Genomic DNA, 16,286 nt, shown 5'->3' on the forward strand with positions numbered 1-16,286 from the left:
GGGGCTCGGCCAATCCCCGCGCCTCCCGGCGCACGACGGGACGTGGAGTCTAGGGGCTCGCGGCGGCGCCCGAGGGCGCCCCTCGCCGGACTACACGTCCCAGGGGGCTTCGGGAGGGCGGCGCGCTCATTGGCCACTGAGGATACGGGGCGGGGCCGGACTCGCCCCAGAGCATCTTACTCCTCCGTGGAGGTGCTCCCCGCCCACCGCCGGCTCTCCATGCTCCCGGCACTGAGGGCGCAGGGGCAGGTGGTCCCTGGCTTCTGGGTCTCCCCGGGGTGTGAGGATGACCCCAGCTCTGTGGGTAACCTTGTCTGTGTCTGCTTGCCTGCGTGTCTCTTCTGCATTAGCCAGCTTGAGCGAGCGCCGGGCTAGTCAGTGCCTTTGTTCATTTCGCAAGCGCCTGCTGTGTGTTCTCTCCCCTTCTAGGCGCTGGGGCTACGGGGATGACCAAGCAAAGTCGCTGTCCTCTGGATGTGGCACCCTAGTGAGGAAAGATAGGTGCTAACCAAAGAAAAAAGAAAAGAAAGAAAGGAACTGACGAGCTCATTTGAGAGCGATGTGTTATAAAGGAGTGGGTGGCTTCTCTGAGGAGGTGAGAGTGGAGATGAGACCTGAGAACTTGCCACCTACCAGTTTGAGGTAGGTGAAGGGGAGCGAGCCTGACATGTTCACAGATTGGCAAGAAGCTGGTGTAACTGTGGTGTACCTGGAAGGGGGGTCGGGGGGGACACAAGTCTGGGGAGAGAGCAAGGTCCCCATCCGAGGGCCTTGCTGGAGGCCATTATATGAAAACGGGTTTGTTCTCAGTGCATCAATCATCTTTGACGGTCCTCTTTTTCTCACACACGTCCATTAGCAAATCCTGTTAGGTCTACATTCAGAAAGAGACCTTCTCTCCTCTCTTCTCCACCCTGGTCCTGTCCACCATCACCTGGGAAGTGTCGTGTTCTGCCTGGCTAGACAGCCTCGTGTCTGTCTCCTCCGTGGCAGTCAGCACGGGTCGCCTGAAACAGTATCACCTGCACTCTGGCTCCAACCAAACCCACAGTGGCTTGAATTATGTTCATTGCAAAGTCCCCACTCTGCCCTCAGGGCCCTACTGGACCCCCTTTTCCAATCCCCGTCATGTTTCTGACCTCACCTCCTGCCTTCCTTCCGGTGTCTAACTGCTGCTGCCACACCAGCCTCCTTCCTGTTTCTGGAACATTCCAGTCCCACTTCAGCCTCAGGAACTTTGCACCTGCTATTCCCTCATGGACCCATCCCTCCCTTTATTAGAATTTCTTATTAAATGTTACCTCCTTGGAGACAACTTCAGCTAAAATAGCATCCCCCGTAACTCTCGATCCTCTTAAACGCTTTATTTTTCTCCCAACATTTACCGTAGTTTGTCATCATGTTACATCTCTATTTAGCATATCAACGAGATGGGGATTATTGTTCCACCCACTGCCTTCTCCTTAGTGCCTAGAACAGGGCATGAAAAATAGAAGGTGCTCAGTGATTATTTGTTAAATAAATTAATTAACTAAGCTCGCTGGCACTCCCCCACTGTCTGGCTTCTGGGGCGCACGACCAACAGAAAGAAAGAGGAAGGTGGGCTCTAGGCAGTGCCCTCCCGTTCATGGGGACTTGGACAACCTGAAAAAGGGGGTGCTCTTGCCTCAGAGGGTCTGGAGCCAAAGCTTCAAGGCAAAAAAATGGGGGAAGTTGGCAGCACACTCCCTGGCTTCTGGAGTATTAGGGTCCCCATGGTGGACATGCTGGGGACACCGCATCTGATGTCCATCTCCATCCTAGGTGCAGGCTACACCCTTCACCCCACAATGACCACTGAGCGCACAGGTGGCCCAATCAGAGTGGTTAGAGCCCAGGGCTGGAGTAGGGGTGCAAGGGCTTGCAGAGAAGGAGGTGGCTCCTGACCCAGATGGGGCGCAGAGGGCAGGAGGGCCACGGGGCGGACACCTTGAGCTTTCCAGACACAGGGCGTGTAAGTCGGGACCCTGCCGCCTCATCTTCCTACCACCCAAATCTGTCTGGAAGTCCCACCTTGGGCCACTCCTCCTAGTGGGGATACAAGTGTTTGGCCACCAGAGGGCGCTGGGGCCCCAGTCTTTGTCTGCCACAGGCTGCTCCAATGCTGGCGGCCACCAGGCCAGACACTGGTCCCCCACCACTGTAGAGACCCTGAAACCCCACCCACATAGGCTCCGGGACCTCGTCACCTGACCCCTCCCACAAAGCTGCTGGGAGACCCTTTGCGCCAGATCCCTGAAGGCCCAGCAGGGGAGGGACACTATTGCTAACTCCACAGCACCCCTTCTTCCCACTGATCTCCAGGGGATACAGCCCTCCGCTAAGCTGCCCTCAGGATATTCAGGCATAACCCCCAAAAGTCTCTTGTGCAGACAGGGATCCTGAAACACAGAGGAAGGGAGGCCGTGTCAGGGGAGAATACCAGCGAACAGCAGCAGCAAAGAGCTGGTCCATTTGTGGTGCCAGTGATGCCATTTTTTTGAGTTCAGGGTTCTTGCTTGGGGTCACTCTGGGAAGGTTTCACCAGAGCTCCCCTTTCAGCGGCACATGGCGCGATTCTCCACGAGGCAGAGACTCAGTTATATTTAAAGAGTAAGTTGATTAGAAAGAGACAGGAGAGGAAAAGACACTTGCATAGGCACAAGTGGGCAGGAAGAGCTGCCCGGAAGGGGCAGGTTTGCAGAGAGAAAGAGACCCTCATGGTTGCAGGCAGGGGGCCTTGGGAGAGCAGCCTGCACTGAGGGAGGTCAGTGCAGAGAAGTCCTGGCATGGTGCAGGTCACAGGCAGGCAGGAGGCTGCTGCCCTGCAGAGGGAGAGCGGGTGGAAAGAAGCACCTGTTAGTCACAGGGGGCAGAGGACTGACTGCTTGCTGCCCGTGTGGGTGGAGAGACAGCCTCTCCCTGGGAGGGGCTCACTGCTGAGCCTAGGTTTGTTGACTCTGAATAGAATCTGAAGAGATTCCTGATGAGCTTCATCTCCACGTCCTTATCTTTCACCTCTTGGGCCTGAGCTTCAGGCACAGCCCCCAACAGTCTGTTATCTGCTGGGGCCTCTTGGAGGCGTCCAGGCATTCCCGACATCCCAGGGCTTTGGCGCCTGAGGACCTTGGTTTTCCGGCTGTGTCAGCTGCTGCACTGGCCCCTCCTGTCTGTCCCCTTTGTGCGACTCAGTCTTGTGATGCCTCCCCTGCGTTCAGTCCTCGGTCACCAGGACCTGTCCTGAGCTTTTTACAGGTTTGACATCAGTGATCCACACAGACCACCCTTCAGAGGGGCCACCACAGCTCCAGACAGGTGGGGCTCCCCCAGAAACTAACACCTGGGGCTCCTCCCCAAGCTCCTGGGGTGTGACTTCCAGAATAAGCACCACTCAGGTCCCTGGCAAGGCCAGCCCGGGACTTCGGTCCTCAGGAGCTCGAGGCCTCCCCGGCAGCCCCCAGAATCTGTCCTTACTTAACAAGCCCCATGTGGCGTGATGGTGAGACCCACTGGCTTGGTGCTGGGGCAAATGGAGAGGAGGGAGCAACAGAAAGGCTGGAATGGAAGGATCCGGATCCGAGGCTCTGGGGTGGGGGTGGGGCTCCAGGCCACTTTCTGCCCCCCCCCCTCCGGGCTATGCAGGAACTTCCTGTCCTTTCTGGTTGTCAGTTTCCTGGTCTGTAAAATGGGACTCAGAGTTGCAGCCTCCCCAGTTCACAGTGAGACCCAGTTCACGGTGAGGAGGCTGCAGTGCACGCAAAACTCTTGGGATGAGCTCGGGACCCTCCCATGGGGGTCGGGGCTGAGCACCCACTGAGCAGCCACCTACCTGGCTGCAGTCTGCAGAAAAATTATGAAGCCTGGCGTTCACTGCTACTCTCACTCCCCCACTCCCCCCACACCCCTACATTCCCCCATCTCATTCTGTTCTAGAAAGATCCCCCTCACTGGGTTTGGGGCCCAGACAATGAGTAGGGAGACCCCAGAGAGGCTGCCTCGGTTAAGGGGGAGGGATGGAGTTCGGGACTCCCAGGGCCCCCTGCAGAATAAGCCGTGATCATGGCCCCGTGACAAGACTTTGTCACGGTTGCAAAGACCATTTCCTCATAAGGAGTCAGAGCCAGGACCGCGGAGCCACTATTCAGCAGGCCCCAGCAGAGGTGATAGAAGTTGTGGGTGGCATTTCTGTAGGATGAAGCACAGCGTCCAGAGTGCAGGGTGCAGTGTCTAGGTCAGCCCAAGGCCTGTGGCTGAGCTGCTGGGGGATGGGAATGACCCCCCACCCAGGGCAGAGACGCAGAGAGCCAGGGCAGCCCCGCTAGCTAGGGAGGAGTTAAGTTCCAGGTGCACGTGGAGGGCCCCGAGGTCTGGCTAGAGAACGGGGAGCTAGCAGGCATCCATGGCATGGAGCCAGAGCTGGACGAGTGTCCAGGAGGGGAGAGGATTACGGTGAAGAGCTGGAGCTGGGCTCGAGGAGGCGGCAGCTCTGAGGAGCAGTGAGCCGGAAGGTGAGCCCCGGAGCCAGTGGCCGGACGCTCGGAGCCAGCTCAGAGAGGTGCGGGGCAGCGCTGGATGGACAGTGCAGAGGTCGTGTCAGATAAGGTGAGGACTGAGGCTGACCGGATTAGCACCAGGGGACGCAGAAAGGCGTGGGGCGGCCGATGCAGAGGAGGGAAAATTAGAAGAGATTTGCAGACTTCTCTGATGGGAGATTTTGCTGTAAAGGCGAACAAAGCAACAAGGCTGAAGGAGGTTAAAAGAATTTTGTCTTGTGTCTGGTTTTAAGATTGAAGAAGTTACAAAACTTGTGCACCCCCCCCCCCGCAGGAACTTGTGCACCCCCGCAGGAATCGTCTGTTGTTGCAAACCCACCAAGGGCTGCTCAGATGGTTGTTGCAAACCCACGGAGGGACGGAGGGACGCGCTGACCACTGCGTTTACCCGTTGCCTGAACGTAGGAGAGTCTAGGAGAGTCGGAGACTTGAGAAACTGAAGCAGGATCCTGGGGTCTGGAGTGGGAAAGTCTGCTTATTAGGACTGCCCATGGGTATATGCAGGGTCTGCAGGTGCAGGGAAAAACAGGAAATGTGCCCAGGCAATGTGCCCGCAGCAAAGGGTGGGGTGCATGTTTGTACCGGGCCTGAGGCTTCTTGTAGCTTCTACTTGATACAAAGTAGTGGGCTGCAGCTAGTTGCAGGACAGAGTGCACTGTGCTCTGCTGACTTGTTTGTTGGCTTACTGGGGAGTGTGCTCACCCATGCACAACACTAGCCAGGGCGGACAGGTGCACTTGAGATCCTGCAGAGTTAGCTGCAGTCTGTCGGAGAAGGCAGGTTGGTATGCAGGGGGGAGGGGAGAGGGGAGAACTGCCTGACCTTGCCCAGACCAGGGGAAGTGGGGAGAGGCCCCCAGCAGCAGCAGCAGGTCAGCCTCTGGCACAGCTGATTCCTGGTAACTGGAGGGTGAGGAGGCTTAGGTGGAAGAGATGCCAGGAGGTAGGAGATCCAGAATGTTCTCTGCCAGTGACTTCAGTGAATGGAGAAGTTGAGAGGGCCCAGGGGAGAGGGAGCGGGGACTCAATGAACAGGAGTGTGGGAGCACGTCCAGAGGGAGGGGGCAGAAGGTGCCCGGAGGGGCAGGTGAGACCCGTGCAGTCACAGGTGGGTGCAGGTGAGGAGTAGAGGGTATGCCAAACAAGAGGAGGAGGCCGAGGCCTTAAGGGGAAGGATGTCCTAGAGTAACTCTAAGGAGTCCCCTACTCCAGCTTTCTGGACCCTACACTCTACTCCAGTGGTTGAAAACTACAACTCCCAGCAGCACCAGGGAGAGAACTGCAGGACCCAAGGGCGGAGCTAGCAGGAATGGATTCTGGGACATTTGGGGGGATAAATAGGGGGCGACTGGGTCGAGTCTTCCGCTGTCTGGGTTTCTGGCTGGCTCGTTTGGGATGCAGCTCTCCAGACCGCATGACTTGGTGTGTTCAGTCAGCCTAGCTGTAAGGTATTACAATTACGTTGTTTTTGTATCCCGCGCTCTTTCCCTGTGTTGTTTCCTATTCCTTTAAAAATAAACCCGTTATTGACCCTTTTGTGTGTACCTGCAGTTGTGAGCACCCCACAGACAGGCGGCCCAGTCCACTCTGGGCTACCCTGTAACAGAGGGACCAAGGAGCCTTTTTTTTTTTCCTTTTGTAGAAGAATTGAGGTGTAGGCCAGAGTTTGGGGTGTGAAGCTTCACCAGAATGGGGAGCAGAACAGGCAGATTGACCAATTACACTGCTGAGGGGAGCAGCAGGAGGGTCAGGAGAGGTCTGCTGCGCCCTGTGGGTCACTCCCTGGCGGGGATCCAACTCCATAGTGGCTGTAGACAGCTTCACAGTGCTGTGCTTAACCCCTTGCACCACCCGGGAGGCCCCCAAATCAGTACTTTGTAGTGGCAAGTTGACCGAAGATCTGTCACGGAATGTGAGTGACTGGGAGTGCAGGCGTCCCGTCCTCAGCTGCCAGGCGGGCCTCGGGCCACTCCAGGCCCCGACAGGAATAAATGGTCAGAAACGGAATGGATAAAGGAATACAAACGACTGTTTAGTAGTTGAAGGGTTCTTGGTCTTTATTTAGAAGTTTTGTCACCAGATACAGGCTGGAAGATCTTGACTCTTGTTTATAGCCTTTGGCCTATGGAAAATCGGTTTCCTTATATGCTGGTTCATCTGGTCGCTGTGTCCAGCGAGCTCTCTGGGAAGCTGAGTGTAGACTGTGTGTGCACTTGACCTGTGACCCCGCACTTGGGCTCTCGTTGGCACCCAGACCTTCCCACACGGTCAGCAGGGGTGTGCTGAGGGTGTTGAGAGTCACCTGCAGTGGCGGCAGCAGGAGGTAGCCTGCTGCCCCTGGGCTGGGGGGCTGGGGAACATAAATCCCTAAAATTGTTTCTTCCCACTTTACTCCCCAGGGACAGAAGTTGGCCGTGGAGACGACTCTAGACCTTTCCAGCTCAGGCACAGCACTTGAGAAATCTGCAAACCCAATTTCATCATGTAGCTGTTATTGGCCCTGCGTTCCTCCTCGCGGACATTCCCACCATCAGCTGCCCCAGAACCTCCAAGTCCCTCTGTGTCGTGCATGGTCCTTTGGCGAAGGTAGATCAGCCCAAGTTCTAACCGCCTCTTTGTTATTCCCCGGTGAGCACGAGTTACAAGGCCGCTGTTGCTGTCCACTTGCTGGTCTGTCTTTCCTTGATCTGATTGACAGGGTCGATCAGCCCGAGAGCCTTGGAGGCAGGGAAGGGGACCCACAGAGGCCCAGGGTGGTCAGCTCACAGGGTGTATGGACAGGTAGCTGAGCTGAGCAGAGTCTCCCTGCCAGCCCCACCGGAAGGCTTTGGGGGATGAAGGGGGAGAGAGCACCTTTTTTATTTTGATAAGAAGGTTTTATTATTATTATTATTATTTTATTTTTGCATAGAACTGAAGAGTAGGCCAGAAGTCCAGGGGTGGGGGGCAGTGAGAGAACTCACCAGAGACAGAGTGGGGAGCAGAACAGGCAGGTCCGTTGAAATACACTGCTGAGGGGAGCAGCGGGGAGACAGGAGGGGTCTGCTGCGCCCTGTGGGTCAGCTCCCTGGCCGGGGATCAAACTCGTACTGCAGTGGCTGCTGACAGCCTGATAGGCTGAGACTTATCCCCTGTACCACCAGGGAGGCCCAAATAAGCATTATTATTATTATTATTATTATTATTATAAATATTTATAATAAGTATTACTGCAACCTGTGAATACTTGCTAGGAACCCTCCCCTCTTTCATTTTTTAATGTTGACTTAGTTATTTGTATACCTTTATGCATATACAGCTTCATCAAGTGTCTTCAAAAACCTATTTGGAATTTTGATCGCGATTGCTCTGAATGATTGGCCAATTTGGAGAGAACTGACGTGAGGATAATACTAAGATATCCTGTCCAAGGGCATGGTGCTCTCATTTTTTCATATTAGCTTCCTTATCTTTTATTGGCATTTTAAAGTTTTTCCCATCAGGGTCTCAGGATCTTTGATTAAGTTGTTGGGTAACTAAGGTTTTGTTGCTCTTGGGAGTCGCACAATATTTAAAATTAGGTTTTAATTGGTTATTATAGTGTGGGTGAAGCGATATTGATTTTCCTAGGCTGATCATATGTCAGCCGTGATTATCCCTTTGTTGAGAGCCTTCCTGCCTGTTTATTATAAGGGCCAGAAGAATTTGTGAAATAGCCTCGTCAGTTGTGAATACCAGTCATATCATGAATGCAAATCGGTTTCTAATTTTTTCATGTTAATTATCATAGCCGCTGGGGTTGATCAGAAGTAAAGAAGGCGAGGGCTTTGCGCCAGCGCTTAGTTAAAGGAAGCTGACCATTCCTGGAGTGCCTGACCGTTGTGGTGTGATCTAAAAGCAGCTTTCACAACCACTAGGGGGCGTTGTGGCCCCACATCTGTATGAGGAGGGTAACGGCGCGAGCAGACAAAGAATGTGGCCGCCAGGGGGCGCTGTCTTGGGGGCGGTGAGCACCTTTTGCGTGCCAGGGGGGAGCTCCTTTTGCGTGCCAGGCACTGTGCTGTATTTCAGGAATCTAGCCAAACTCCAGGCAAGCGAGATGATAGTCTCAAGGTGCAGGGTAGCCAGGCAATAAAGTATACTACTAAATAATTAGGTTGTAATACGTTCTACGGAGAAAATAAATCAGGATGACAAGATAGTGACTGAGGGGCTGTTTAGATAAGGTGTGCTCTGAGATAACATCTAGATAGGATGGGGGCCTCCCTGGTGGCCTAGGAGTGAAAGCTAAGCACTATCACCCCTGTGGCCTGAATCTGATCCCTGGCCAGGGAGCTGACCCACAGGGCGCGGCAGACCTCTCCTAACCCGGCCGCTGCTCCCCTCAGCAGTGGACTTAGACGATCTGCCTGTTCTGCTCCCCACTCTGTCTCTGGTGATTCCTCTCACCCCCTGCACCTCTGGCCTGTACTCCTGCTCTTCTATGCAAAACTTATAAAATAATAGTAATAATAAATCAGGCAGAGGCGCCTATGGTGTCTGGGGTCTTGGAGGGGAAGGTGGAGTGTAGGTAAGTAAGAACAGAGAGGAGGAGATAAGACCAGGAGGGACTTTGGCTTTTGTCCTGAGGTCAGGGTAGCTGTACAGGGTGTGACGGGCTGGATCTCCAAGGCAGCATAAGTGAAAGAGCAAAGTTAGGTAGGAATGGGTCAGCCTGGACTAGAACATACATTCCTATTTGACTATGTCTGCATAAACAAATAAGGGAGCATACCTATACTTTGGGAGGGAAAAAGAGGGAACTGGCTGGGGGGAGACAAAGATAAGAGTAAGAAAATATCTCTGGCTGATGGGGACAATCTGTGGACCTTGGGGTGTGTCCCAGGCCTGTGACTCAGTGTTCCCAGGGACATCTTGCAGGCCGCTCGGCCCCTCCCTGCAGTACAGTTGATAACAATATCCACATGCTGTGTAGACACTTCTCTACAGCTGCTTCAGTCTCAGACTGCCCTGGAAGGTGGTGCTGTTGTAGACATGTCCATGGGGCGGAGGCGCACGGAGGCTGAGTGACTTGCTCAAGGTGACAGGAAGCAGGACAGAGGGCCTTTGAGTCGAGGCAGGACTTCCCAAGCCCCCCCTACTATCCACTTGGGTAGTAGGATTTTTTTTCTTTTTTTTTAGTATTTATTTATGCATACAAGAATGGGGTTATAGGTCAGAGGTGCGGGGGCAGTGAAAGATTCACCAGAGGCAGGGTGGGGAGCAGAACAGGCAGATAGACTGAAATCCACTGCTGAGGGGAGCAGGGGGGGAGACAGGAGAGGTCTGCTGCGCCCTGTGGGTGAGACCTCCGGCTGGGGATGCTGCAGTGGCTGCTGATAGCTTCATGGCACTGACTTTAACCCCTGCACCACCAGGGAGGCCCCACTTAGTTCTTTTGCAATAGCAAAACTGTAACTGTTCTCAGTTAAGCCGTATTTCACTTAATTTTTTTGCATCTTTATTAATGTCTGGACAGCGTTTGGTTCTCCCCTACAGTGTAGTCACCGGAGTTCTCCCACTCCGTGGCACCTGGGATCCATCATGGGCTCCTGTCCCGTTTTAACCCCTCTCACGTTGCCTTCTAGCCATCTCAGAGGGCTGCGGGCGTCACTAACACCTTAGTATGAAGCAGTGAACCTCTTCTTGCCACTGAAGAACAGCTGTGGCTTGGGGTGGGGCACTACAGTGTGGTCATCACGCCTAGGATTTAAGGCCCAGTTGTGGGGCTTTCCAGCAGGTGACATCACTAACCTCAGCACTAGCTGCGTCCTCATGTAGGAAGCCCCTTTGCTAAATGCAGCAACGTGGCGCTCTGGGCTCTGGAGCCTGGGTTCTCAGCAGACACCGCCTCCCTGCGGTGAGAAGCCGCACCGTGTTCTTCCTGCGGGAAGTGGCACAGGTTCCCTGGCCCCAAGGGGGGTGTTCTGGAGTCGGCCAGGTGCTGGGACGCCATACCTCCCCTCTGTACATTTGTGCAGGGTGAGGGGCCCGGAGGCCCCAGGGCTGACTGCTCAGAACAGCAAGACCCGCTGAAGGGCTGTGCTTCTGGGCACGCCTGTCCTGTCCTCCTTCAGGGGCCCCTTCGCTTCCTGCCACACAGCCCTGATCCTGGTGAGGCTGCGGGTGGCCTGGAGGGGGGCTGGGCCTGGGGCCACCTGCCTTCAGTCAGCTGGGAGGTGTGCTGTCTTGGGGGTGGAGAGAAGGCACCTCCCCTCCGGCTGCCCCAACTCCGAGCACAGCCCCAAGTGCCCTAGCAGCGTCTGGCTGGCACCACCAGGGCCAGACCTGCCGTGTCGGGACAGAAATACTTCCGGGTCTTGCTGAGTGACCACCACCCACTTCTGATCTCGCCTCTCCTAGGAATCCTTCAGGCCTCCCCAGGTCCTGGCATGAAAAGACTAACCAAGGGGCCGCTCTGGCGGCGCTTTCGTGAGTCTCAGCACTATCAAACTATCCGCAGACACTGCAAAATGTGTGACCTGAGTACGACCACTCCTGGCCAGGGAGCTGACCCACAGGGCACAGCAGACCTCTCCTAACCTGCCCGCTGCTCCCCTCAGCAGCGAGTTTCAGTAAATTCACCTGTTCTGCTCCCCACTGTCTCTGGTGAATCCTCTCACCCCCTGCACCTGGGGCCTACACCCCAGCTCTTGTATGCATAAGTAAATAAACATAAATCTTACTAACCTAGGCCCGAAAGACCCCCCAGTCCAGCCCGGGGGACTTGTCTCTCCAGCCCGGGGCAGTGGCTCACCACAGCCTGGTTTGGACCAGGGCTCGGGAACAAGCAATCCATTTCCTTTCAACCAAAACGGAATCCTGCCCCAGTGTCCAGATCCTGGACACTGGCGCTGTCAGTCACAGCAGGGCCAAGATAACTGGGGGACTGAGTTCTGGGGGCTGAACGTGATGAACGCCAGAAACATCAGCTGTGAGGGGCTGGCCTGCCGGGCTGGTTGCTTATGGCTGCCTTTGTCTAACCCGTGCTAAAAAGGCCAGCTCGAGGCGAGAGGGCAGGACGACTTCTTCAAGGTGCTAGGCCCACCTACTGCTCGCTCAGCGCAGCGGCCAGAAATCTGAAAAATAAAACGCTTACAGAGTCAACTCCTGTCTCTGCCCATTGGCTTTCTGGCAGTGACTGACAGCAGAATCCAGGCCCATCCAGTGCCTCCCCGGCTCAACCCCAAAGTCAGTGTTTCTGCCCACGAATTGAGGGCTATCAGCGATGCATATCCATGTCACACAAACTCCTATGCATCCGTCAAAGCCCTCAGAAACTTCACCAGCCCAGGGATTGGCTCCTCCCACCCCCTGGGCTGGGAAGTCTGGAGCAACCAGCACTCTGCTCTAGCCCCCTGCATCAGGCCTTTTCCCCCACCAGCACGAGCATCCTGAGGCCAGAGACCACCGTTCCCTCAACACCGATATTCGTGCCAAGCACACAGTGAGTGCCTGATGAAGTGGTGTGTTCTGGCGTTGTGGCCTTGGGCACATTCGGTCCTGTGTCCACCCGCTGAAAGCACAGCTGGACTGGGTCAAGGCTGGGGGCGGTGAGGACAGGATGTGAGTCCCAGGGCGTGAGGTCGGCGGGGCCTGTTCTCATGCTCCCTGGCGACGAGCGCTGGTCCCCCATCTGCCCAGCTGCCGGACACGAGGCCTCAGCGGGAGAGAGGTGGGGGGCGGGCGGCTGGGGGAAGCCCACAGTAACCAGCGAGAGCAGAAACAGCCACTCAGTGTTATTGTTACAGAACCATTAAATACAACTTATAAACAAGCCAGGGCGCTGTGGGGTGGGGGCGGGGGGGTCACGGGTGCAGAGGGTCAGGGTGGCGCACGGTCCTGGCCGGGGCCCAGGCTGCTGTCGGAGGCGCCGGGCTGGTGGTGGCCTGGCTGCTTGCGGAGGTCTCGAAGCTTCACCAGCAGCTCCCGGATGAAGTCCTGAGGATGGAAGTGGGGTATTGAGAATACAGGGAAGGTTGGGGTCCCTTATTTGGCCCTGCCCCCTGGACTTGGGCCCACCCTGCTCTGCTTCCCGGTGAGGGGGTGAGGGAGCGGAGGCAGAGTCATGGTAAGGGAGGGGTATCACTGAGAACTGAGGGGCGGAACAGGGAGAGGTCAAGGAGGAGGGGGAGACAGATAAGACCAGGAGAGACAGCAGAGAGGTTTCTCAGCCCCGAGCCCCAGGAGGGTCCCCAGGGACAGCCTGCGCAGGCTGGGGCAGACACCAGATGACGTCTGTCCTTCAGGCAGCCCAGAGCCGCTTAGAGAAACATGAATATTTTTCCCTTTTAAAGCAGGGGAGGAAGTGGGAGGGGCTGAAGGGCTCACTTCCAGGCCTGGAAGGATGGAGGGCCCCCCAGAGGTGGGGAGCAGTCGTGGGGACCGAGGAGGGAGGCCCAGAGCCAGGCAGAAACAGGAGACAGATGCAGGGAGTCTCTGGGGAAGGAGATAATGGAGGCCCCGTGGCAGATGGGGGGGACAGGAGACAGAGGGCACCGCTGGAGGTAGCAAAGGGCAGCCAGACACTGCGGGCTCCCCAGAGTCCCCCCACTGGCCCCAATCAAGGCTGGCCTCCTGCGGTCTCCTCCAGGGCCCCCTCCCTAGCAAGCGAGCGCCGGAGCCAGGGTAGCCAGCACGGCAGAGGAAACTCACCTCTGTGGGGTTCACGCAGGACTTCAGGAGTCCCTAAACACGCCCACCCCACGAGACAAAAAGAGTAATAAGCGACTAACTCCTAGTCCCCCGCAGCTGTCCCCTTTCCCACCCAAGCCCCAATCAACAAGACAGATGCAAGTCGGACCCCAGGGAGGGCTCCCCACATGGCTCCAGGGAAGAACACAGCCCAGGGCCTATGTAAGTGGGGGCAGGGTGATTCCGACACCGGGGACCAGCTCTGGAGCCCAGAGAGGGCAAGGAGGTCACACAGCATTTCCTGCCCCAGGAGAGCAGGGCCACAGAGCAGCTGCATAGCGGTGACTCCCAGCTCTGCTCTTCCTGAGTGTGACCTGGGCGACTGATGCGGTCACTCTGGGCCTCACTTTTCTCACCTGGGAAAGGGAGATCATCAGGGAGCCACCCTGAGAGGATGGGGAGACTTGAGAGTTAATAAGTGTCAGGCGATGGGAACAGTGCCCGGCACAGAGTAAGTGGTCACTAAACACGTTGACCGTTGACTGTGCCTATGACTTTTAGGGAGGTACAAAGCGAAATGGGGGTGGGGTGCCTTCCCTGCCACCTACCTTGACTTTCTGGCTCCGCTCCTCTTCACTCTCCAATTCCAACAATTCATCAATGTTGACCTCATCAGGCATGTCTGCCTCCTAAGGGGGTGGAGGGATGGTCAGGGGCCCCTTCCCCTCCATCCCTCGCCTTTGTCGGGGCTCTGGAGGAGCCCCATGGGCCCCAGGGTCCAGCTGGCAGATTCTGGAGCAATAATGTGGCAGTCAGGGCCAGCGCCGCCAAGGCGGGACATCTGGGCGTCGGGGGAGGGGCGACAGATGGGTTGACAGAGGCCCAGGGGGCCGGTACCAGCCAGAGGCCTGGGTCCTGGCACGGCCCCTCCCCTCAGCCTCAGTGCCCACACTAGAAAACAGGCCTGGTCTGGTCTTGGAATACCAGACTCTGGGATTTAGGAGAGGGGCTGGCTCTGCCCTTTCAAGGAGGTGTCAAAGCTCTGGCACAGGGGAAGGGAGCAGCAGGCCAGGGCTTGCTGGGGTAGCCCCAGGCCCGGGGACAGCAGGGGCAGGCCCAAAGCCACCCACTGCGCTGGGGGAGGTGACCACCAAGGTTGCCCCAAGAGGGGCGGGTGCCCAACTTGGAGCTGCCAGGCGGGGCGGCCTCCAGGGCCCAGGGCAGCGCAGGCTGCTCTGTATTCCAGCCGACAGAACCCAGCTGCTGGGGTGAGATCCCCAGGCCACAGCCTTCCCGCCCCCACCCGAAGTGTGGCAACCCGGCCGGGGCTGAGTGGTGGACGAGGCCAGGGTGGCCTGGTGTGTCCGTAAGTGCATCACACACCAGTGTGTCTCTGGGTGGGGGGCCAGGCGCACGGGGGTGGGGGGGTCACGGGGGTCTCACACACAGGGGCTGGTGTCCTGGGGGCAAGGCCCTGGCTCAGGTGTTTGTCTCCCCAGCAGGGGATACAGGGGCCTGCTGAGCAGTGCCCCCCCCCAGGTTCCTGGTGCTTGACCAGATCCCCCCCACCCCCCGCCTCCACACCACCCAGACCTCCAGTATCCCAGGGAGCCTCCAAGAACCTTGACTCTCTTGTCCCCCTCCCATGGTACCCCAGTCCCGTGATACCACCTGGCAGAGGTCTCACCCACCGGTGAAGGAATAGCAGGGAGTAAGAGCAGGGGATCCTCTCAGAACTGAAGCCCCCCAGCCCCCCAGCCCCGCTCATCTGTTAGGTCCCTAGGGAAGAGCTGGCTCTGAAGCCCAGACTGGCCTCCAACCCATTTGGCTTTGTGTCCTGTCCCTGTCTGTCTGGGTCACTCCTACTTCTTGTTCCATTCCTGGGGAGTTCATCACTGCGCCTCCCCAGTGTCTCCCATACATTATCCATAAATTCATCTTTTCTTAAAAAAAAAAAAGTCGGTGCAAGTGTCACGGCAACTGTGGGGCCCACACACAGCCACCCACGTGCCCACACAGAACAGAGGGGTCCCCTGGCCGCGAGGGGCCTGGCTTCCACAGTAACCCCGCAGTGCGGGATCTGGGTGTCGGGCTGTGCACTGCTGCGACCTTCAGCATCGGTGACCGCGTGTGGGGCAGAGAGCGACTTGCCCTGGAGACACGGGGAGACGCCACCCGCCCGTGTCTGGCCTGGGGGTCAGCATCGGGGGCTGCGGCCAGTGTGCCTGCCCTTCCTGGCGGGTGGGGGGAGCTGTCATGCCGGCTGTTGGCCTGAAGCGTCACCAATACCTGTGGTCAGCTCTTGCCGCTAGGAGACAATGGCCGTGGTGGGCTCTGGTCCGCGTGGGGGCCTGTGAGTGGCTCGTGCTGGGACCAAGCGTATCCAGGCCAGGCTATGACTGGAGTGCCCTGGTGCGTGTGGACTTGGGTGTGTGCCTGTGGCTGTGGCCTGTGCCATCGTGGCTGTGGCCGTAGCATATGTTGTGTGATCTTCGCCACCACGAGGCGTGTGGGTGAGGGGCTGTGCTGGCCCTGCCCTTCTGGGAAGCCGGCTGCCCCCCGCTGTGTCTGCGGGAAGCTGTCCTATCACCATGTCTATGTTTGGCTTTCAGGCACTCCCCTCCCCCCACCCTTCCTCCAGATATGGCCACAGGGCTCCCCAGCTTTGCCTCCTCACCCCACCCCCATGCTAAGCCCTGCTCCTCCTGGGGGTTTGCGCACATCTGGGAGACCCAGGAGTGCACCTCTGTGCCGCGAGCAGAGCGCCATCGGGTTCCCCACCGCGCCTGCCCCCGGGCGTGCGTGCACGCCCCGGGCGAAGGAGGCTGAGAGTGCACCCGCGAGCCCAGCCAGCCGCCAGAGCCCACGGGGTAGGGGCTCCCCGGCGCCCCGGCCCGCCTCCCGCTCACCCTGCCGCGGTACAGCTCCTCCAAGCGCCCGTCGATCCACTTCTCCACGTCCAGCCGCCGCTGCAGCTCCCGCCGGTCATACTTGACGGTGACACGCGCGTGCCGTTTCTGCAGCCCCCCGGAGCTGCCCCCGCCCCCCGCGCCGCGGGCCCGCG

The 16,286-nt window shown here is 57.5% G+C and overlaps 1 protein-coding gene across 1 annotated transcript in view; it reads right to left on the minus strand.

Annotated features, from left to right (window-relative positions):
• Positions 1-12,322: 12,322 nt before the first annotated feature.
• PPP1R14A (protein phosphatase 1, regulatory (inhibitor) subunit 14A) overlaps positions 12,323-16,286 on the minus strand; it is an 11,280-nt gene continuing 7,316 nt past the window's right edge. The window contains exons 2-5 of the mRNA XM_012730491.1: positions 16,132-16,280; positions 13,831-13,911; positions 13,244-13,276; positions 12,323-12,529 (exon numbers count right to left, since the gene is read on the minus strand). Coding sequence (XP_012585945.1) covers positions 12,413-12,529; positions 13,244-13,276; positions 13,831-13,911; positions 16,132-16,280 — 380 coding nt within the window. The 3' untranslated portion in view covers positions 12,323-12,412. The remainder of the gene's footprint in view (positions 12,530-13,243; positions 13,277-13,830; positions 13,912-16,131; positions 16,281-16,286) is intronic.

Source organism: Condylura cristata, unplaced genomic scaffold, assembly GCF_000260355.1.
Source record: "Condylura cristata isolate star-nosed mole 26May11 unplaced genomic scaffold, ConCri1.0 scaffold00028, whole genome shotgun sequence".
NCBI classification, from domain to species: Eukaryota; Metazoa; Chordata; class Mammalia; order Eulipotyphla; family Talpidae; genus Condylura; species Condylura cristata.